The sequence below is a fragment of the Cyrtonyx montezumae genome, unplaced genomic scaffold, assembly GCF_038088225.1.
Source record: "Cyrtonyx montezumae isolate F1298 unplaced genomic scaffold, pur_monq_1.0 scaffold_8, whole genome shotgun sequence".
Taxonomy (NCBI): domain Eukaryota; kingdom Metazoa; phylum Chordata; class Aves; order Galliformes; family Odontophoridae; genus Cyrtonyx; species Cyrtonyx montezumae.
In genome coordinates, this window is record NW_027072089.1 from 48,999,229 (window position 1) to 49,020,782 (window position 21,554).

Here is a 21,554-nt window from a genome sequence, read left to right on the forward strand (position 1 = left end):
CAAATCCCTTCTGCTCAATATCTCCCTTCTGCAGAAAACAGTGATTTACTACTTGACAGAATATACATTCTGCAGATAACAATACAATTGTTTTCAATTTCATAACCAAATCACTGACTTCTTTATTTTGTTAGACCTCAAAGTACTGCATCTCTGAAATCTTGCCTATTACAGCTCTCTGCACCTTTCTGGAAGCGCTCATTTTTGGAGCTGGACTCAGTGATTTCTTGGGGTCTCATCCATGCCTTGCAATTCTGTGACAAGCTCAGCCAAGGAAGCATTGCTCACATCATCTTCCTATCTCACTGCTACTTACATTTTTTTTTAAATTTGGGAAATGTCATGAAATTCAATTTTATTGGTGAAAAAACCCTGCTGAAATCCTGCACCCCAGCCCAACCCCTTAGCTTAGCTAGGTTGGCTAATTAGGTAATTCAATTAACTTGAATCCTGAAATTGCACAGGTTGCCATTTCAGTACTGAAATTTAATAAACAAAGAAAGCTCCTACTGTAAGGAATGAAGTCCCCAAAAATTAAACGTGTGTGCATGTTTATATAATGTAAACAGAAAGAAACAAACACAATTTGATAGCAGTTTAAAGGTATCACCTGTCCCTCTCCCCACAGGGGTGAGTTTTAGTGTTTATACTACTCCTATGCACTATTCTTAGCCAAGCAAAATATCAGTTAGCTAAAGCTACGCTAAAGAATAACCACAAAATAACGAGAACTGGTTAAACACCAGTGTTCTGAACCTGCTCAACTGCTGTTAGCACAACAGCAACTTCAATTACTATTAGTTTTGGTTTTTGTTTTGTTTTTCCTATTGCAAGATTTGTCAGTAGCAGTTTGGGAGAGTATCTAGCTCACATCCGCATGAATATTAAAAAAATAAAGTTAGCCACAAAAAGCAGTTTTTCTCTCCTTTACATTAAAACATACAGAAAAAGTTCAGACATAAATAAGGCTTTCAACAGTAGGTCTTGTAATTCTACAAGTTTTACAATGCAGCTGTGTTTAATTAACACTGGGCCACCACACCCTCCAGATGGAAGACTTTGAGGACCATTAAAATCCAGCCTGGCACCTTGACTAAGGTCTGTGTTTCTAAGAATGATGGTTGGTTGCTAGACTTTACAATAGAGCCTGTTCTGGGTGTAATTTGAGTCCTTTGATGGTAGAAGTAGGAATGTGAGATCTCTCATGAAACATCACAGTATTCACAGATAAACCTGTGAGGTCTAGAACAAACAAGGAATTCTTGGAACCTGCTGCATGGCCATGTGTGGCACTGCCAACAAACCACAGAGAAACAATCCATGATCAAGTCACTATCTGCTGGCTCTAAAGGATTAGTTAAAATCATTCTCTTACATTTCAATATTCTTAGTTTGTGTGCCAAAATGATTTTATCTGGCTATATAAAGTTTCTTAGCCATAATAATTTATAAGTAAAGTGACTCACAAACCAAGAATTGCATGAATTGTTAGCAGCTCTTATCACTGTGTCATTTTTGCTGGGGGCTGACTGATTTCTTTTGAACTGTCTTATGCTGTGCATAATAGAAATAACTGATGTGGCTCTTAAATTAATGTACTCTGAGTTACATGACTCATCATATCCTTTAGGAAAGGACTGAAGTTCCATTTTTATTAAGAATTGACCTTTGTTTCCTCTTTTAAGAAGTACAGCAGTAAACTGAGGATACATCACACAAAGCTTGAGCAATCTCTCATCAAACACTTGTACATTAGCGAACACACTGATATTCAGTTCCTTCAGATTAAAATAGATATTTGGTATCCATGTATTTGGAAATGAAGTTCATTCTCTGGTCACTGGACTTTGAAAAACAGCGCTCTACTTTCCTTGTTTCTAGACAGAAAAATACAATTACAGTTTTGTCACAAATTAGTTTGTTTACTGCAATTTTCATTGATGCCATTGAAAGTCTTGATAGTTATAGTCTACATTATTGCTATAACAGCTCTGAAATTCAGTTTATCAATCCCTTTAAATTTCTAAAAGAATGTGGTATGATAGAATTCAGTAATAAGCATCGTATGTATGGATGGAAATGGTGCAATGCTACTGATCTAGGTATCGGGAAAATGCTAGACATGTAATGAAACAAAAGAGCATTATTTGAGACCAAAATATTACATCTTTTCTTCTAAACTCATCTAACGAATTCTGTTCTTTTCAAAGACTTGAAAGTTATCTTTCCTTGTTCTGTGAGCACTAAGGAATCTTACTTATTTAATTTGCCCTGTGTTAAAATGCAAGCATGATGGATGTGCTGCACATTGTTTATGCAAAAGTGGTAAGGTACAGTGCCTCCTCACATCCTCTGTGGTTATTGATTCAAACGTATATCTGGCAGAAACTGAAGGAAATTTTAAGGCATTTTCCATCTAGAAGTGAACTCAAAGCATGCAAGTTGTTCAGCATTTGACCCTGATACAGGGCTGCCTCTAGACATGCTGATACAGGAGAGCTCACCAAAGCATTGCAAGTCCAAGTCTGTGAAGAAAACTTTTTCTCACCAGGTGTGTCCATGCTATGTTATATGAATGACATCTTTTTCTTTGTATCACGTGGAGATCTTATACCACAGATTCCACACAGCTGCTCAGTAAACCCAGTGCATTCTGCTTATGCTAACCTTGAGTCAAGATTCTGATTTTTGTCCTGAGCAACCTTCACTCTGCATTGTCATGCACAGGCAGGACAGTTCACCTTGCTGCTGGGACATCCAGCTTGGGATCCACTCTTGGCAGAGCTGCTCAGGTCAGCAGCTGTCATCATCTCAAGTCAGATCTGCCATTCACTTCCCAGGTGAAGCTCAGAGCACACTGCCAACATAGAGTATCACGAGGCATGGTAGGCTTAAGCCCAAGGGCTTGGATCCAGGACAAAAACCTGTTCAAGCTTACAGTATAAATACATACAAAATCTCACAGCAATCACCCTAGCACATCAAGTTTTCTAGAAATACTCAAAATGATGAAGAACAATAGGTAAAGATGTTTTAACAACAGCTTATTTACAAGGATTCATCTCATGTTGAAGTAGAACTACTTTCAGTTGAAAGCATTTTCCTAACCAGTGTTCAACACACAAATATATAGCTTCCTGTTCCTGCACAGTAACTCCAAAAGAATACCCCCTGAAATATTTACATTACAGTGATTTGCATGACTGCAAGGGAACTCTTCAACATGATGCCCTACATCAGCACAGAGATGCTGGTTACTGTAGCACTACAGCACTGGTCTTACTATTCACTACTACAACAAAACACTGCAGATGATCCAAAAAAAAAAAAACCCAAAACAGTAACTTTAGTGCATGAAGTCTATCCCTGCAAAGGGACATACAGATTTGAAACTGACTATATGAGCAGGCTGCTTCTGACTTTCCTGAGTCACTTTCCTTAGCCAAGAAGATGCACTGTGATGCAAGAAAGAAACAACCTGAAAGCATTCAGTGTAATTCCTCTGCCACTACGTTGTGAATATAAAGAGAAGAATTAAAAGCTCTAAGAATGTATCCTGAAATCAGTTTCAGACAAAAACCCAAACAAATAGCCTTTTGCAACTCATGTCGTTCAGGGTGAACAGTTCCATGTCAGGAAAACAGTGAAAATGTATGTACATAACCTGGAGCACAGGAATTCTTTTTCTTTTTATTAATAATCTAAAGGAAAATATGAGTATACTAAAGTCACTCCTGCATGATTATATACATTATGCAGAAGGTATTACATGTCAGTGCTGAAGAAAAATGTTTAGAATATGTCTGGATTTTCGCATCACAGCATGTGAGACTAGAAATAAAGATTCAGTAAGTACAATGAACACCAACTTTCTGAACTGTTATGCACCAACACCCCTTAGGAAATTAAGCAGGACTTATCATACATGCCTAAGAAGCAATTACAGAAGCTTCTGTTTCCTCAATCATAAATTTCCTGGCTGCATAAAGTTATACCAGAAGTGTTGAAGCAATGCTGACATTCAGTGTGTACCGGATTAAAGTGAAATTGACTTTTATGTGCAGAATAAACTATTGTAGCTTTTTTCTTTCTTTTTGGTCATGAAAAAAATCTCACAGTAAAACCTCTTCCTGATTAAGTTTATCACAGGGCGTGTTCCACATGATCTACTGCATGATGCTATGAATTCTTGACTCTTGGGAAGACTGAAGCAACAGTCAGAAAAGGTTACTGGTAATACTGTACAAGTACACATCTTTCTAGGATCTTGTATAATTACTGGATTTGTGCCAATATAACTTGATCTTACAGTGATTTTCATAGCTAGGCATTCTTTTTAGTCCCAGATTCAGACACAGCTCATTGTGCATGGAACAGCACACTGTGAATATGAAACCTGAGAATGACAGGAACCACACCTTCTTTATCATTTACGTCATGTCTCCTGCCTTTCTGTCACTTGTTAGGCTTCAGAAGTATGAGGAACGCTCTGAAAGTAATGACTCCTATTTTATTATGTTGGCTCATGTCTTCCGAGGCAGATGGTGGTGAGTGTGGCAATAGAGGTTGAATTTTCCCACCAATATTCCATTACATTTTGTTGCTGTGTGACCAGTGGCATCAGAGGAGCAATCTGAGGGAATGGTGTCTGACATGGACATGCATATGAAGCAAAGGGTTGTAAGTGAATTCCTCCATGTGGTAAAAATGGCACTCACTGACATTCGTTGATGCTTGTGAATGTTTATGGAGACCAAACAGTGGATGTGAGAACAGAAAAAGTTGAACTGCATGTGCAATATTCTCTCAGCAACAGTGCTATCACAGCATCTGTGAAATGGTAGATCACCTCCTTTAGTGCAGATTTTTATGAGCCCCACATACATGCTTTTGTTCATCACTGGCAAAAAAAAAAAAATGCACAGCTAATGGTGGTGACTATGTTGAAAAACGATGTTTTGTAGCTGAGAATTTTATCTATCAAATATTGTTACTGAGTTATTTCCATGGAAATAAATATGAGGCATTACATTTGGAGCAACCTACATACTAAACATACAAAGCAGAGTGAACTCTCTACAGACTGTGCACTTTTGCACTATCTGTGCGCCAATCTCTGACGAATTTTCTCTCTCTAGCTGGGGATTTAGATAAATGGTCATTAATTGCTTTTAAGCTCATTCTCCTACAGAAATAGCTGCTGAGATAAGGGAAGCTCTGAAGAAAACCTTATGTCATTACTCTTTAAACTGTGATATCTCCATAAAGACTCAGGCCACGGAACTGTCTACAACTGACAATACAGTACAAACCACAGAACAGGAGAAGCCCTTTCTTACAAATGTTAACAGGATAAACCAAGGAAGGGATTTTTCAGTCCACATGGCACCAGGCAGAGGGAAGTATCCCAAAGAGTTAGTCCTACTGCTTGGGCTAAGAAGGACAAAGCCATATATTAACATTTAGTAAAGAGAAGTAGCTTTCACAGTTCCCTTTCATTTCTGAAAAGAAATTGTATTAACTGATCATGCTCGGCTTAGCACGAGCCGGCAGTGTGCCCAAGTGGCCAAGAAGGCCAACAGCATCCTGGCCTGTATTAGAAATAGTGTAGCCAGCAGGAGCAGGGAGGTGATCATCCCCCTGTACTCAGCTCTGGTGCGGCCACACCTCGAGTACTGTGTTCAGTTTTGGGCCCCTCACTACAAGAAGGACATTGAGGCCCTGGAGCGTGTTCAGAGAAGGGCAACAAAACTGGTGAGGGGTCTGGAGCACAAGTCTTATGAGGAGCGGCTGAGGGAGCTGGGATTGTTCAGTCTGGAGAAGAGGAGGCTCAGAGGAGACCTTATTGCACTCTACCACTTCCTGAAGGGGGGTTGTGGTGAGGAGGGGGTGGGCCTCTTCTCCCTGATAAATAATGACAGGACGAGAGGGAATGGCCACAAGTTGCGCTGGGGAAGATTTAGATTAGACCTGAGGAAACATTTTCTCTCTGAAAGAGTGGTCAGGCACTGGAATGGCCTGCCTAGGGAGGTGGTTGAGGCACCATCCCTAGTGCTGTTCAAGAAGCATTTAGATGAGGTGCTAAGGGATTTGATTTAGTAGTTGGGTAGGGATAGTGATAGGAGGATGGTTGGACTAGATGATCTTGTAGGTCCTTTTCAACCTAATGAACCTATGAACCTATTTGGGAACAGTTTTAGCTTATCTGGTGCTTAGCTTGCAGTATCTTACTGTGACTCAAGACTCATATAGTGTGGTGCAAATATACCACAAAGCCAAAACACATTAAGTATCTGAACTCTCATAAAATCTGAAAAAAAAATTCAGATAATTTACCATCTGTGCTGATTTAATCATAAATAAAGACAGTAGCTCAGAACTTCAGAAATGGGTAGGTATCTGAATTCCACTAAAATTACACATTTATATTATTACACATTTATATTTATATAATATATATTATATATTATATATTTTATAATATATATATTATATTTATTTATATTATATCACTGTCAGACTTACAGGTGTGCCACAGAACTTTCAGAACCTATACAATCTATTCTATTACAATATTGTTGCATAAATTTGGCTGGCATTGAAAACACCATCCCACCTTGGAACTGATTTAGCTACAATCTAGCATTGTACATTCATATTGTAACTGCTATAGTAGATGCCACAGGGTCAGGCAGTGTCTAGGTCAACATAAAAATCCCCACAATGAAGAGTTTTTTAAAAGTTATGAAGAGTCCTGCAGTACTAAAGCCAAGCTGAAAGAGAAGGTTTATAGGCTCTAAATAAGAAAATGTATGAAAAAATAAGAAGCTGGAGAAAACAAACATTCCAAGACTTACTTATTTTAAACACTATCAGCTCATTTTTACTAACTCAAGGATAAGAGCAGAGTATTTTACAATCAATCAAAAATTCTACTTACTACTTCGCTCTTACAGATGGCCCAAATTAATCTGTTTCTAGAAGTAAAAGATTATTAAAGGGATGGTTGTCCTTTATGTCCAAAATGAAAATTTAACTGCATAAGAATTAAGAGGTGATGGTCTGCATTATGCCTCTAATTGAAACATTTTTCAAGTGCTCCTATTACCAAAATGAAAATACTTTCAGAAGCAACAATACAACGGATTGAAAAGAAAACCTTAAAACAGAAATTATATTTTGATTCAGAAATTAGCATTGCTCAGACAAACTACAAATTTAGAGAGAAAGGGAGACCCTACTGTTGAAGGACCCTACCTGTCTTGAACTGCCAGGAATTAGATTAACTATATAACAAATTTTAAAGAAAAGAAAAACAAATTAATTTAAATATTAATTCATTAATCTCTGACATGAAAATGATAGAATCGGCTTTAAATTCTCTGCATCAGAAAAGCCGTAGAGCAAAAAAATTACTGTATATGTGAACATTTCAAAGACTTTATAACTGGATCAATTAAACATAAAGAAATATAATTACAATATGGAATTTTTTTTTCTTCTTTCCACTTTTACACTTTTTTCCTCCCTCCTTGTGTAGTCCTTTTATCCAGCATAGAAAGTATTGCACCACAAGTCTGGGTCTACTTTTGTACTATTTTTTTCCTCTTCACTTAAATGAGGGCAAAATATGTAAAGTTCCAGCAAAATCAAAATGAAGATTAAATGTATAGAAAAAAAAAAATCAAATGTAGTATAACGAAAAATCCTTCAGGGTGGTAAATAGAGGTGATGAACAAATTGGAAGACAGAATTCAGACGAGTCTTCCAGGCACTCTGCTCCAAACGTGGAGTTGTTGTGGCCAAAGTACAGGATCCAGCACTTGGTCTTGCTGAACCTCATCCTATTGGCTTCAACCCAGCAATCCAGTCTGTCCAGATCCTTCTGTATGGCCTCGCTATCCCCAGGCAGATTGACACAGCCAACTTGGTGCCATCTGCAAACTTAATGAGGGTGCATTCAATGCCCTCATCTTTGTCATCAATAAAGATACTGAACAGGACAGGACCCCAGTACTGACCCCTGGGGAACACCACTCATGACCAGTCATCTGCTGGACTCTATTCACCACCACTCAATGGGTCTGGCCCTCCAGCCAGCTCCTTACCCAGCAAAGAGTGAACCTGTCCAGGTCATGGGCTGCCAGCTTCCCCAGGAGAATACTGTGGGAGACAGTGTCAAAGGCTTTGCTGAAGTCTAGGCAGACTACACCAACAGCCTTTCCCTCATCCACCAGACAGGTCCACTAGATTATAGAAGAAGATCAGGTTGGTCAAGCAAGACCTGCCCTTCATGAACCCATGCTAGCTAGGTCTGATCCCTTGGTTGTCCTGCACATGCTGCATGATTTCCCTCAAGACAATCTGCTGCATAAACTTCCCTGGCACCAATGTCAGGCTAACAGGCCTGTAGTTCCCTGGATCCTCCTTACAACCCTTCTTGTAGATGGGAGTCACATTGTCAAGCTTCCAGTCTTCTGGGACCTCACCTATTGACCAGATGATGGAAGGAGGCTCAGCTACCATTTCCACCTCTTCCCTCAGCACTCTCAGGTGAATCTCATCCAGACCCATGACTTGTGGCAGTCCAGTCAGTTCTGCTCCCCAACTGAGACTTCCAGGTCAGAGAGTGGAATACCCTGAGGATAACTAGTCTGACTTTTTAAGACAGACATAAAGAAGGTATTGAGAACTTCAGCCTTTTTCTTATGCTCAGTGGTCACGTTCCCAGCCTCATCCAGTAAAGAATGGAGATTCTCCTTGGTCCACCTCTGACTGTTGATATATTTGTAAAAGAGTTTCTGGTCCCCTTTTGCCCCAGCAGCCAGGTTGAGTTCAAGCTGGGCTTTTGCCTTTCTAATTTTCTCTCTCCACATCTTAACAACTTATTTTTTCTCTTTCCAAGTTGCCTGCCCCTTCTTCCACAAGAGGCAGATGCTCTTTTTTTCCTGGAGCCTCATGAAAAGCTCCCTGTTCATCTACACTGGTCTTCTCACACTGCCCCCCACCCCTCCCTGCCCCCCTTCCCCCAGCTCATTTTGCAGCTCAAGGAGACAGCCCGCTCCTGCGCCTTTAAGACTTCCTTCTTGAAGTGCAACCAGCTCTCCTGGACCCCTTTACTCTCCAAGACTGAATCCCAGGGGTTCCCCACCCAGCCCCAGTCTCCCAAACAATTCAAAGTCTGCCCTCTGGAAGTCCAAGGTAGCAGTTTTGCTGTCCCCAATCCTGGATCCACCAAGAAACAAAAACTCTTCCATTTCATGGTCACTCATGACACACTACAGCCTCCAACCTCCACATCGCCCACCAGACTTTCTCTGTTTGTAAACAGCGTGTCTAGCGGGGCAGATACTCTGGTAGGCTCTCTCACCAGCTGCAGAAGGAAGCTATCATCTATACACTCTAGAAACTTCCTAGACAGCTTCTCCTGTGCTGTGTTGTATTCCCAGCATATGTCAGGGAAGTTGAAGTCCCACATGAGGACAAGGGCTGGTGACTGTGCACCTTCTGCCAGCTGCTCTTAGTACACCTCTTCTGTCTCTTTATCCTGGTTAGGTGGTCTATAACAGACCCCCACCAGGATGTCTGCCTTGTCAGCCCATCCCCTGATCTTTACCCATAGGGATTCAACCTTATAATCCCCAGCCACAAGCTCAGTAACATCAAAGCACTTTCTAACACAGAAAGCCATGCCACCACCCCTCCTTCCTTGGTTATCCTTTCTGAAGAGCTTGTAGCCATTCATTGCAGCACTCCAGTCCTGGGAGTGATCCCACAGTGAAAAGGAATATATATGACAGACATGACAGTAGTCTTCAAGTACTGAACAGTAACCATAAAGAGAAATGAAAATTTTTCCTCCATTTCCACATTACTCTGAAGGAGCTGGACAAGGCATTTTTACCAACGGGAGAAAAAATTCCATAATGATAAGCATCAGAAGAGACTACAGAATATTTCCAGAAGGGCATACTGGGCTTAAAAATTAAACAAACAGCTGTAAAAACTGTTTCATAACAGTGGATCCTGGTCTGGATAGGGAAACAGAAAACTCCAGTCTTCTAGTACACACTTCTACACTTCTTGAGTGAAGAGAGTTGAATAAACATTAGCAGCTAACTCAGGCATAGTTCATAACAGGCAGAGATTATAACATTGTGCAGACGCTATGGGCACGGTGCTGTCATTTCTCCAGCTATGGCTTAGCACACTGCTGTAGTCAATTTTGCAGAGCATTATTCATAAAGCTAGGGAACAGGAAATATAGTAGGGCTGTTGTCACCAAATAATTCTAAGCAGAAATGCTACTAAAGTACTTTTTGAAGTGGGTGTTTTGTCTTTTCCTCACCTTCACAGTAACGCATATTCTCTGGTGCCACGTGATAACTTATGTTATCAACTCATCTAACAAAGGACTTGGCATTTACTGTTTTTTTCATTCACAACAGTCCTTCTGAAGATCTGAAGATCCTTCTGAAGTTGAATCTTCCTCTGCCCCTTACAGGTTGAGTACCATGTTCCCTTCTTCATTAGCTTCATCAGAAGCTGACCAAGTATGGCCATACCACTAATGTTCAGTGCAAGCATATTCAGGCACTGAAATTCAGCTGATATTTTGGACAGCTAGACTGTTAGAACAATGTCTAAAACAACTTCTGTCAGCCAACTTTTCTCATACAAATCAGGCACTGTTTGGGAGTTTACATGTGACAGGTACCACTCCCAGCAGGATAAGATGTGGGTTATTTCATGCCAACTGGTCTCAGCGTCAGAGAGCAGCTTATGGCACCTTCAATTTACAATTACATCCACACTCATTGTCCTATGAGGTCACATTAGGAAATAATTATTATAGGGTCCAGAAGCTGTTGAATTTAGCAACAATAATTACAGAAAGAAATAGTATGTCCTCTCCTTCCTTCCTGCAGGAGTGTACTCTTGAGAATTAAGTGATTTTTTAAATTGGATTCTACTGCAGAACTCAGTTCCTACTACAGGAGAAAGAAAAAATGATGTGGTTGCATCTCCATCTTGGATGACTAGGAACTCTCTACCCATACAAACAGCTTCTGATACAATTAGTATAATTTAAGTAAAAATAAAGGAAATCAACTCATCTGATTCAGTCCTAAGCATTTCTGGAAAAAAAAGAAATAAACTTTTAGACTCTGTAGGTCTGACTTGAACTGACGAAGCCTATGACCTTCCAGTTAAGACTGATACAAACAACGTTTTACTTCGAGAAATGGTTTCAGCTAAAGGCAAAATTGTAATGCATACTCCAAGTTTCCTTTGGAGTTTGTCAAATACTTTACTTCAAATAACATTTCTTGTGTTTAATTGTAGTATAACTGTTTACCCAAGTGGCAGAGGCATACTCTGTGATAAATTAAACGGACATTTATCAAGGGCAAGTTGACAGTTTCAAATGTTAATCACAAGCACTGCAAGACAAGTACAAATAGCTTCTACCTGGAGGTTACATAACCAAATCACTGGATAGATGTTGTAATTAACTTCTACATAATAAAGTACATTTGCTTCTGAATTATTGAGGAACATTTCCTGAGAGAGGAAGATGTAAAATGCCATGCAATATATTTATAAGTAGAGTTTACGTATAAATAAAAACTGAAAAATCTTCTGCCTATATGCATAAACACAGACAAGAAAAAGGAAATACTGTTTAAAAAAATAAATCTCAAGGTCAAGATTTAACTTTTAATTAAACAAAGAGCTTAACAAAGTTCCATCAAACAGAGGCATAATATATGGATAGAGGACTTCTTATTACTATATCTCATTTTATTTTAGTACAGTGAATTATTAACTAATAAGATAAAACTTTAGCTAACTCAGGTTCTGAGGGAAACTTGAGAAAGCCTAAAAGTAATAATTTCTAAACCAAACGAGAACATATATCTAGCGGGAACAACAGAAATAACACACTGAATTTCTTAAACCACTCTAGAATTCTTGTCCTAGTCACAGAAATTATTAAGGAAATGAGCTGAGAAAGAGGAGGAAAACTTCATAAAGGCACGATGGTAAGTGCCTTCCCATCAACCCTTCACCTTTCAAACCACTGAAGCATCTGCACAGTTAAAAGGCTATTAAAAGCTAAAAGGTTTTACTCACAGTTAAAACCAGGTTCAATAGTTCTTCCAGCTTCAAGACTGTTTATTGTAATCTGAAAGATGATGTGCAGCAGCAGAAATGATAGACTGGTGAAACACAGAGATTTTAATAATCGTCCTGTATGCCCTAGAAGACAAAACACATACATATATATGTAGTTATAGATGTAGTTGATGAATTTCTAAGCATTCCTTAAAGGTTTTCTGTAAAAAAAAAAAAAAAAAAAACACAACAAAACAAAACAAAAACAATTAAAATATTCTGATCAAGGATATTCTGTAAGTCATATCGACCTTACTCTTGATTGACCCTCAATGGACAACGCCATAGCTAAAAGCAAACTCATATAAACATGTTTTTGAGTATTCTTTAACTACAAAACCCACTGACTGTTGTTACAGATATTTCCTTTTACTGTTCTATTAAAATAAAAAAGTGCATTTAGCCTTCAGATAGCAATTTTACTCTACAAATAATGTAATTATGCTCCATGTTACCTGATAGAAAGTATGTATGACACTTCCAATATTGAGAAAAATAAAAAGCTATTAATCTAATTACATTTTCCAAAACAAATGACATGGAAGGAGGAATAACAACACAGAAACCTTAGTTTGGCTTAGAAATAAAGACATATTTTCAAATGAATGCTTTGCTTTGTGTAGACTGCCCTCTTTCTCTTCCTGTAGTAGATTTTTTGAACATTATTTGCAGTACACACTGAAGAATGCTGTGCCAAATACACTTGGTTTTAGCTCCTCTATGATTTACTGGATATCTACAGCCAAAAGCCAATATCAAATGCTTGATGGATACTTTGAAAATGCCATATAAATCCTCTAGGAAACACTCAACTTTATCACAGGGAGCCAAATTTGCAAGGGGTGAATAAATAAACCATTAGTATTTCAGAAAATATGCAACATTAACAGTAAGCTGTATTGCTGATAAAAGACATTACATATTACCCTACTTGACCTATTTACAATAAAATTCTGTTTCTTATGTACTTTATACCTAGCTTTTATAGCACCTACATCATGCATTTGAGAGTCATGGCGTAAATTACTGATTAAAAACCAAAACTGCACAAATTCTTACACAGGCTTATAAATGAAACTGAGTCTATAGAGAGCAGAACCAGCAGATTATTCTTGGGAAATGTTCATCCTATGTGCATTTTGTTTCTTTTACACTTACTCAGTGTGCGTCAGTGACTAGCAGCTTCTAGAAAGGTGATGACTAAGAGTGACCTGTGGTTTGGGTCAGATTGGATTACTGAGCAGATTAGTTCACGACCGTATGACACGGAGTCAATTGTACTGTACTGCATTTTTTTTATTTGCTTCTAGTTTCTCACTGCTCTTGTCTGTTAGTAATAGGCAATAAATTACTTTAATCTCTTTACGCTGAGTCTGTTTTGCACACAATGGTAATTGGTGAGTGATTCCTTGCCCTCATCTCAGCACTTTAGCCCCTTTTTCTATCATATTTCCTCTCCTGTTCCTTTGAGCGGGGGAGTAAATGAGCAATGCGGAAGATTTAGAGAGCCATCAGGGCAAGATATCTCAGGCATATCATCAATGGCCCAAATCGTAGTTTAAATGTAAAGAATCAGATAAATACGATTTAGCAGCTTCAGGAGAAGTTATAACCTATTCAATGGTTTCTATTGATCAGAGTTGGTCAGACATCAGAGTTCACAGGCACGAGACAACTCAGGCTACAGAGCATTACAGAACAGAGCAATGTTTAAATCCTTATGTCAGAGGTCATTTTTTGTTCCATGTGTACAAAAGTTGGCCTGCTGCCCTGGCTTAGGACAAGAACTTCCAAACAGTACAAAATGCATAAGTAACAAAATAACTCATATATTCAAGGTCAGGAAGAGTGAATGTATGACAAGCTACATGTTATTACATCAGTTTTTAAGCATGTTGTCATATGTAATGAAATACAATGGCTGCTAGCTTTTACAGTTTTTTGGCAAGTCTCAGTATTTGGTAGTTTTTCCTGAATTACCAGATCCAAGACTGCATACTATGAGTATATATTTATTTATGTATCTATTTTTAATATACTTTAAAGCTGAAGACAAACCATTTGACAACACAGACTCTATGTATCCAACACTTCCATTCAAAACATTTAACAACTAACTTTGTAATTGTCTTCCTTTTATAAAATGTGAAACCAGCTGAAAAAAACATTTCTTGAAATGCTGAAAGGTCAGAAAAACATCTGAACAAAGTTAAGGAATATTTATATAATAATAATAATATATATATATAATTATATATTTATATATATTAACATTTATGGTAAATATGGCAGAGAAATACACTGCTGGAGGGCAGCTAGACATGATCAGTGCAGGTTACAACGTTCCTCAAGGACTGTTCTCTCCATGATCACCAATGGGACAGGACCACCATAAGACCCTATTCAGCAGCAGCACTTTGCATGCACCACATTCAGCTGTGACAGCAGAAACTAGGAGTTTTTGGAGAAGAATAAGAAACGTTATGCCCCTGATCTTAAAAGTTTTGGAGAGACACCAACAACTCGGGAGAAATTGGAGTGCTAGAAAAATCAGTGATTTATTGGAAATGAAATTTATGCCAAGGAAGAAGTGACAGATTTGGACAAAGGATGAGTTTCAATTTATAGCGGGTTTTGGATAAACCCACTTGTCTGTATTTTTACTTCCATATTTTTTCATTCTACTGAAAACTTAGTTCTAAACTTCACAAAGGAAAAAATTAATTGCATGTGTACAGGACTGAGTGGAAAGAAAATGTGAAAAAAAATCCCAGTTCACACTAGAAGTCAAAATGCTACTGATTGCGTCTGTTGTGTTTTAGATGTATAGACTCATGTATGTTCATAAAGACAATAGTCTTTATAACTATCTGAATAATCTTCTCACAAAACACCTATATTTGCAGCTGTAAAACTGGGTTATGATTTTACTCGCATTGGTGTGGTTCCGCCAGCTCAAGCAAGCCATTGCCTCAGAACTTGCCTGGAAGATGGATCTGCTTTCCGATGTAGTGCACTGTTCCTCATGATACTCCATAGGAACTATACCTGGCTTTAGAAACATCCTCCAGTGCACTTCAGAAACACAAGGAATATGTTTCCAGCCTCTCAAAAGGCTCCTGGGCCTTCTGTCCTCCAATCAACCCAGCAGGAATGTGTTCAGGATGCAAAGGCTTTAATAGCCTTCTAGCTAGCCCAAGTGCAACTCTAAATGGGATTCAAGAAGGCCAAAAGCTTTTCAAACATGGCAGAGGAATCTATTTTTTATTTTCCAAAAGTAATGCAGCCAAGAGCTGGATTAGCGATGGCATGTCCACTCAGCCACAGGCATGCAACCTTAGTATAACTAACTGTCTGAATGTGCCCAACCGGGACTGCTGCTGTCGACAAATACATGCATTTCTTTATTGCTCGCATCACGACTGTTTGAAAAGACAGAGCCTGATGCTCACCGTGTTTCTAGTACAGAAAAATAGAACAATGTTTAGATAGGAAGTCCTGTGATCTTTTTCTGCTCCTCTTTTTCTCTAAAATAACAGAGTATGACAGAGTTATTACTGCTTTATATGTTGAATTTCCTACGAATTTATTCCATAAGGCTAAAAGGACGTGGAATAACTGGTCAGTCATCACTGAGACCCACTTAAGAATCAAATATATTAGCTTTTACTACAAAATCTGACAAGGAGCCTCAGGATATCATAGTTGATAACTTTTCAGTTGTTTGCAAGGTGCGTTTTCATTCTACACAGTTTTTTGTTTCTCTCAAGCATTAGGTGGTGCACCACAGAAAAAAACTGTTTTGAGTCTCTATCCTATTTTTTTTTTGCAAGTACTATTATGCATCTGTAAGCAGAAAGTGGTAAGTTCAAAGGGAAAGTATGTACTGTCCTTGCACTGAGATTGTTGTTTACTATAACCTCAGTGTTGAACTTTCTCAAGTCAGTTGGGTTTTGGATTGCACCCTGAACTGCTCCTACACTCTCAATTCTTCTTCAACACTTTTGCTTGGGCATTTTTTTACAAAATACTTTTTATACAGCTCACAGCAGACAAAATACCAAAGTACAAGTCATTTTTCACATAATCTTTGATAGCACACAGCAAGTGATAAATACTGATGGACACATCTTCTGAACTACTAACATTTTGGTCAATAAGGATACTCTATTACGGACACTCAGGATTCATTTTTTTCATAAACCTTTTCATCAGTAAATGACAAACATAAAACTAAATATTTCTCAAGAAAAGTCTTGGTTGAAGAAAATTTATTCTGTGGCACGGACAGAGTCAGTCCTACAGAATTTGTTTCAGCTTGTAATTTTAGAACCTCTTGATTTTCTGTCAGGAACCATAGAACCACCTCAGGACTTAAGTGAAATCAGAGTCTACAAACTCTAATCTCTCTAATTTCCTCCTCCATGGTTTCAAATATGAGTCTGTAAACATCATCCACAGTATGATCAGGGGCAATTGGGAGTGAGAAGATAAAATTTCTGTCCTGTGGACAAATCTGAAAGTTTGGGGGTAACATGATCCTCAAGAACAAAAAATCAAAATGTAATAATTTCCCGAGTAAAGCAAATTTAGTGTTCAATTAGATCTGTTTTAAGTACATCAAGATACCGCAACTAATTTACTGAGATAAATGAATGATAGGAGTCCTGATTTGAAGCTCGTGCTAAGTCTTAGAAATGAAAAGAGTCTTCATCTAATCTTCAGAAAAATGTAATCACCGAGTTCCTCATGAACATCTGACACTTTGGCCACAAGTGTCAAATTCACAAGTTTAAGCAAATACATAGATGAAAGTTTAAAAGCAAGAAAAAAGTGGTGACATACCTATCTTCCATTTGTCAGAAAAACAGTGCATTTCTGTATGCTCAGTCAGCAACGGTGGAGAATGTGTCAGGCTCCTCTCCTGAATTATCAGGGCTATCATGCACTAACTGATGCTCTAGACAACAGGACTGATGTCCAAGGAAGACAAAGAAAGGGTTCAAATGAAAGCTGTAGATGCAGCTGAGATTTCCAGAGATGAATACTGGGTTAAACTTGCTGGATATAGGCCAGTTTAAACTGGTACAAGAATGTATTTAAAACACATACTTATCTGCAAGCACATGAAATGGGATTGAAGGGCTCTCATTGTTGCATGAAAGGTTTGTAAAATAGGTTTGCTTGACTGCTTTACTGCTAAAGTACTGATAATTTATGTGGCTATAACTTAAAGCACCCAGCTGGCAAGTCAGTGGAAATCAAACTGTTTTAGATATCTCTATCCACTGTTCAATTCAGTGCTCTGCAGAAGCTGATTTTATTTTTTGTTACAGCTACAACATGCACTTATGTCTGTGTGTGGAAGGTAAGTATAACCTCAGTGCTTTCAACTCTTCTCTCCCCTGTGTACTTTTGGAGGTGCACAGAGACAATGCTTCACTGTTTCAGATTCTTTTAGAACTATGCTAAATCTTTGCCACTATGCCTTATTATGCCATCTTTCCTAGATGCAAAATATCCATAGTATGCCCATGCCCATGACAGGTAGCTTGAAATTAGATGATCTTTGAGGTCCTTTTTCAACCCAGGCCTTTTTATGATTCCATGAGAAGAATAAAATATGATAATTTGATAATGGCATGCCTTGTACATATTACAATTTGCAATTACAAGTCACTGATCCAACAATTAAAGCAACTGCACATTGGCTTCTCAATAGAGAAAAAGATGTCATCCTTTCACTGCACAGCAAGCATAATCAGTACATATAGAGTTAGCTTAATGAAACATAAAAACTATAAAATATTTTTTTCCAAAGAGTATCACACATTTCAGCATCCTGTAGCAGAGTTTGGTCTTACTAGAGCCTTAAACAGTAGGCAGACATCACCACAAGAAGACAAAAACATTTGGTTCACTCACTGTATTTCCAGTAGCAAGACAAAAATACGGAGCAGTTAACTAATGCCACAGTCCATTTTGTACCTGCCCAGGTCCAAACCTTAAAATATGCAACCACAAGCAACTACAAGATTTCACGCTATTATTTTTAGCTGTTTTTAAAAACACAAGCCACAGCAAAACCCTGACCAGAGGAGTACAAGATTTCAGATTCAGAATTAACAACAAAAGTTTCCCAGCATTTGAAGTTTTATCCACACTTTTCTGAACATGTCTATTATTCTCAGTGTTGTAATCTACAGCTCTGTCTAATGTACTAGAAAACTCTTCCAATATTTTTTAAAAAATCAGGATTACTGTGTACCAAGTACACTTTGTACTACAATATGTTCCTTTCCATCTCAAATGACACTATTAGATTATCATAAAAACACAGGAATTAGTAACAATTTATCACAAAACATGTAATTACCTAAAAATTTTACACTACTTTTTAAACCAGATTGGTTTTCTGCATGTAAAAAGCAGATTCCTGTAAGATTCTTCTCTAAGCTCATGTGTTTCCTTTCATTTATCTCCTTTACTAACTACAGAGCTCTAGGAAGGAAAAAAAAAGTTAGTTTAAAAATGGTCACTGACATCTGCATGAATGCCAAACAGAAATGGGTAAACACAGTCAAAAATGTTGTGTAATTAAAAAAATAAAGATTATGAAGATGATTTAGAAATGAAAACATAAGAAGTGTTGCATGGGATAATAAATGCCTACTTACTCTTGCTTCATGCAGGATTTCCTGTTTTTCCTAGAAGTTCTCATGCCCAGAATATTTCTAGAGCTGAGCTGTATCCTCTCCATCAATACACAATACCATCGTTCAAGCTAGTTACAATCTCTGACCAGCAAGTTTACATAGGCAATTTACCCATTTTGTTAACAAAATATTTGTCAGAAAAGACTCAGAACTTAACCATTCATTTTTTTTCCAGATGATCCTCAGAAGTTTTCAAAGCAAACAATGGCTACTTGATGTCTGCTTCTCAATTTGACAAGTGACGGTACCAAGTTAAACACAGGAAATAAATATCATCTCAGATACTAGTGCATACAAACACTGAGTAATTTTAAGGCATAGCTGTTCTTTCACAAGAGTATTTGAGGTTTTTAAAACACAGTTCCAGCTACTTCTCATGAGGAATCTGAATCTCCATGTTTGCTACCACAGACAATATTTATTTTGAATTCAAATTAATTAAGCCATTATTATCCATTAGAAACAGTGCTTAAAACATACTTTATTCATATATATATATATATATAAAACTGTCATAAAGAACAAGTAACTGTAACTGGAATTCAGATCATTCAACAAAAGAGCCCAAACTACTCCAAAGTAATGGGAAATAACAGGAGGACTTTTGCTACAGTTCTGAAATACAGCAGGAAAAAATCTGTACTTATAGGAGGTAAATAACTCCTACTCTGTTGAATACCTAACCACATGCATTAATAAGCAGCAGACAATTTGATGCAAAGAACAGTGACAAGGGAAGGCTAGAAGGCTGTGTAAATAAGCCTAATATAGCTATTGCAAAATAAACCCCAACAGATGAACAGATGATGTATTCACAAAGAACAAGGTGCACATCAATACGTGTGCTGAACTCAGGGGAAGCTGTGCCACATATTTCTACCCATTTCTACCCAAGAAGCTCTAGGTGCTCTCTCAGCTCAGACAAAAGTCTTGCAGGTGGTATTGCAACTTTCTTAAGAATTTGTATTAGTTAATTTCTAGAATACAATATACCTTGTAATTCAGTCAAGGGCTCCTAAGTTAAAATATACTGATCTTTCAATTTCTCTGTAAAAAGTTCCCAGGAGACTAGGTTGTGAATTCTGTATAATTCTGTGGCATAGTAGTTTGGAAAAAACTGAAGACTAATAAATCTGACTTACACGTTTGGAAAATTGATGATGAAAACTTGAACATTGATTAGAGTGAGAGAGTTAGGTATGGATCACACACTGAAGTCCAGGTAACTATGCAAGAAGACTGTAATGCCTAGAAGATCTCAGAAATTTTTGAAGAACCAAATGACATGTAGAGATTGGTATTTTAGATGAAAGAATAAAGTTGGATTTCAATAAACTTCTGAGCTGTATCTCAGAAGAACAAATTTCTGTCAAATGCTCTTACAGGAAATGAGCTGTCATGGGAACAGAAGTAATGTCAGAAGTAATGTCATCTTGGGACATACCAGGTCTGGCTGATGGTGATTATTCATCATCCAGTTCAATTGCAATAGGCTCAGAACAGAAGTGGTTTTTTTTCCTTGTTAATGACAGAATTAATCCTATTTATTAAGATCTGTCTAGTATTCCTATTATGTGTGAATAGAATGAATATTATGATCTTTAAGGTTCCTTCCAACCCAAGTCATTCCATGATTCATTCTATAAATATATATAAAACCTTGAGACTGATGAAGTCATCTACACTTGTAGAAACATTTTCAGGAGAGGAAATCACAACAATTCTTAATATTTCAGAAAAGGCATAGACTAAGGATGAGTAGAACTCAGTGATATGCTGAAATCCTAAATACTACCCATGCTTTATTGCAAATGGTATGGAAAAGCTATTGGAGTATCCCATAAACCAAGCAGGGGAAAAGCAACTAGTTTTCTATTTTAACTATTAAATCAATTCTGTTAATTCATACGTAACAGTAGTCTTTTCTTAATCTCTCTATGTAAAAAGACAAATGAGTTGCATTTCAGTACACAAATCTAGGATGAAGAAATGCACTGCTTATTTTTTAATTACTATGTTAAATTGAAGGCTTTAAACAGATATTTGAATTTAGTAAGTCCAAGATCAACTACCAAAAAGAAAAAAAAATAAAAAAAGAGAAAGAGAAGGAGAAAAAATTATGCCTCAGAATTTTTAGGATTATTTTTAAGCAGCTGAAAGAAATTCAACCACTGATGAAACCAAAACTCATTAATAGGAAGCTATAAAGAGCAAGATGACAAAAGAAAAAAACCCTCTGGAACTGATTATTATTCTGTAATCTTTGTCATCTTGTCCACTGTCAAAATTTTAGAAACTGTGAGTAAAAAAGAAGCTAAGAATGTCTTCATCTACATTAGTACAAACCAAAAGTCTATTCTCATCAGTAATCAGAAGCGGCCATAAGCAAATGTCCAGGGAAGCATACCAGAAGTTTACACTCCCTCCAAGCCGCTAACCATTTCCAGATTTGCTGAACCAGATCTGCTTGGTAAATTTCTGCTTCGTGAACTTCTTCAGCCTCACTCTGAACTAGGCAGATTTTCAGCAAATACAATATTCTTCAACTGGGATTACGACAGGTCAGTTGCTCACTGAATTTCTGAAGCTTATTCCTATTTACTTCATGTGATGTTTCCTAGTTCTCATAGCAGTGAAGTGTTCCTCTCTATCCATCCT

General features: G+C 37.6%; 1 protein-coding gene across 1 annotated transcript in view; it reads right to left on the minus strand.

Annotated features, from left to right (window-relative positions):
- The window catches only part of PIEZO2 (piezo type mechanosensitive ion channel component 2), a 280,908-nt gene that overhangs the window by 170,174 nt on the left and 89,180 nt on the right, over positions 1-21,554 (minus strand). The window contains exon 3 of the mRNA XM_065752657.1: positions 12,139-12,264. Within this exon, the coding sequence (XP_065608729.1) occupies positions 12,139-12,264 (126 nt within the window). The remainder of the gene's footprint in view (positions 1-12,138; positions 12,265-21,554) is intronic.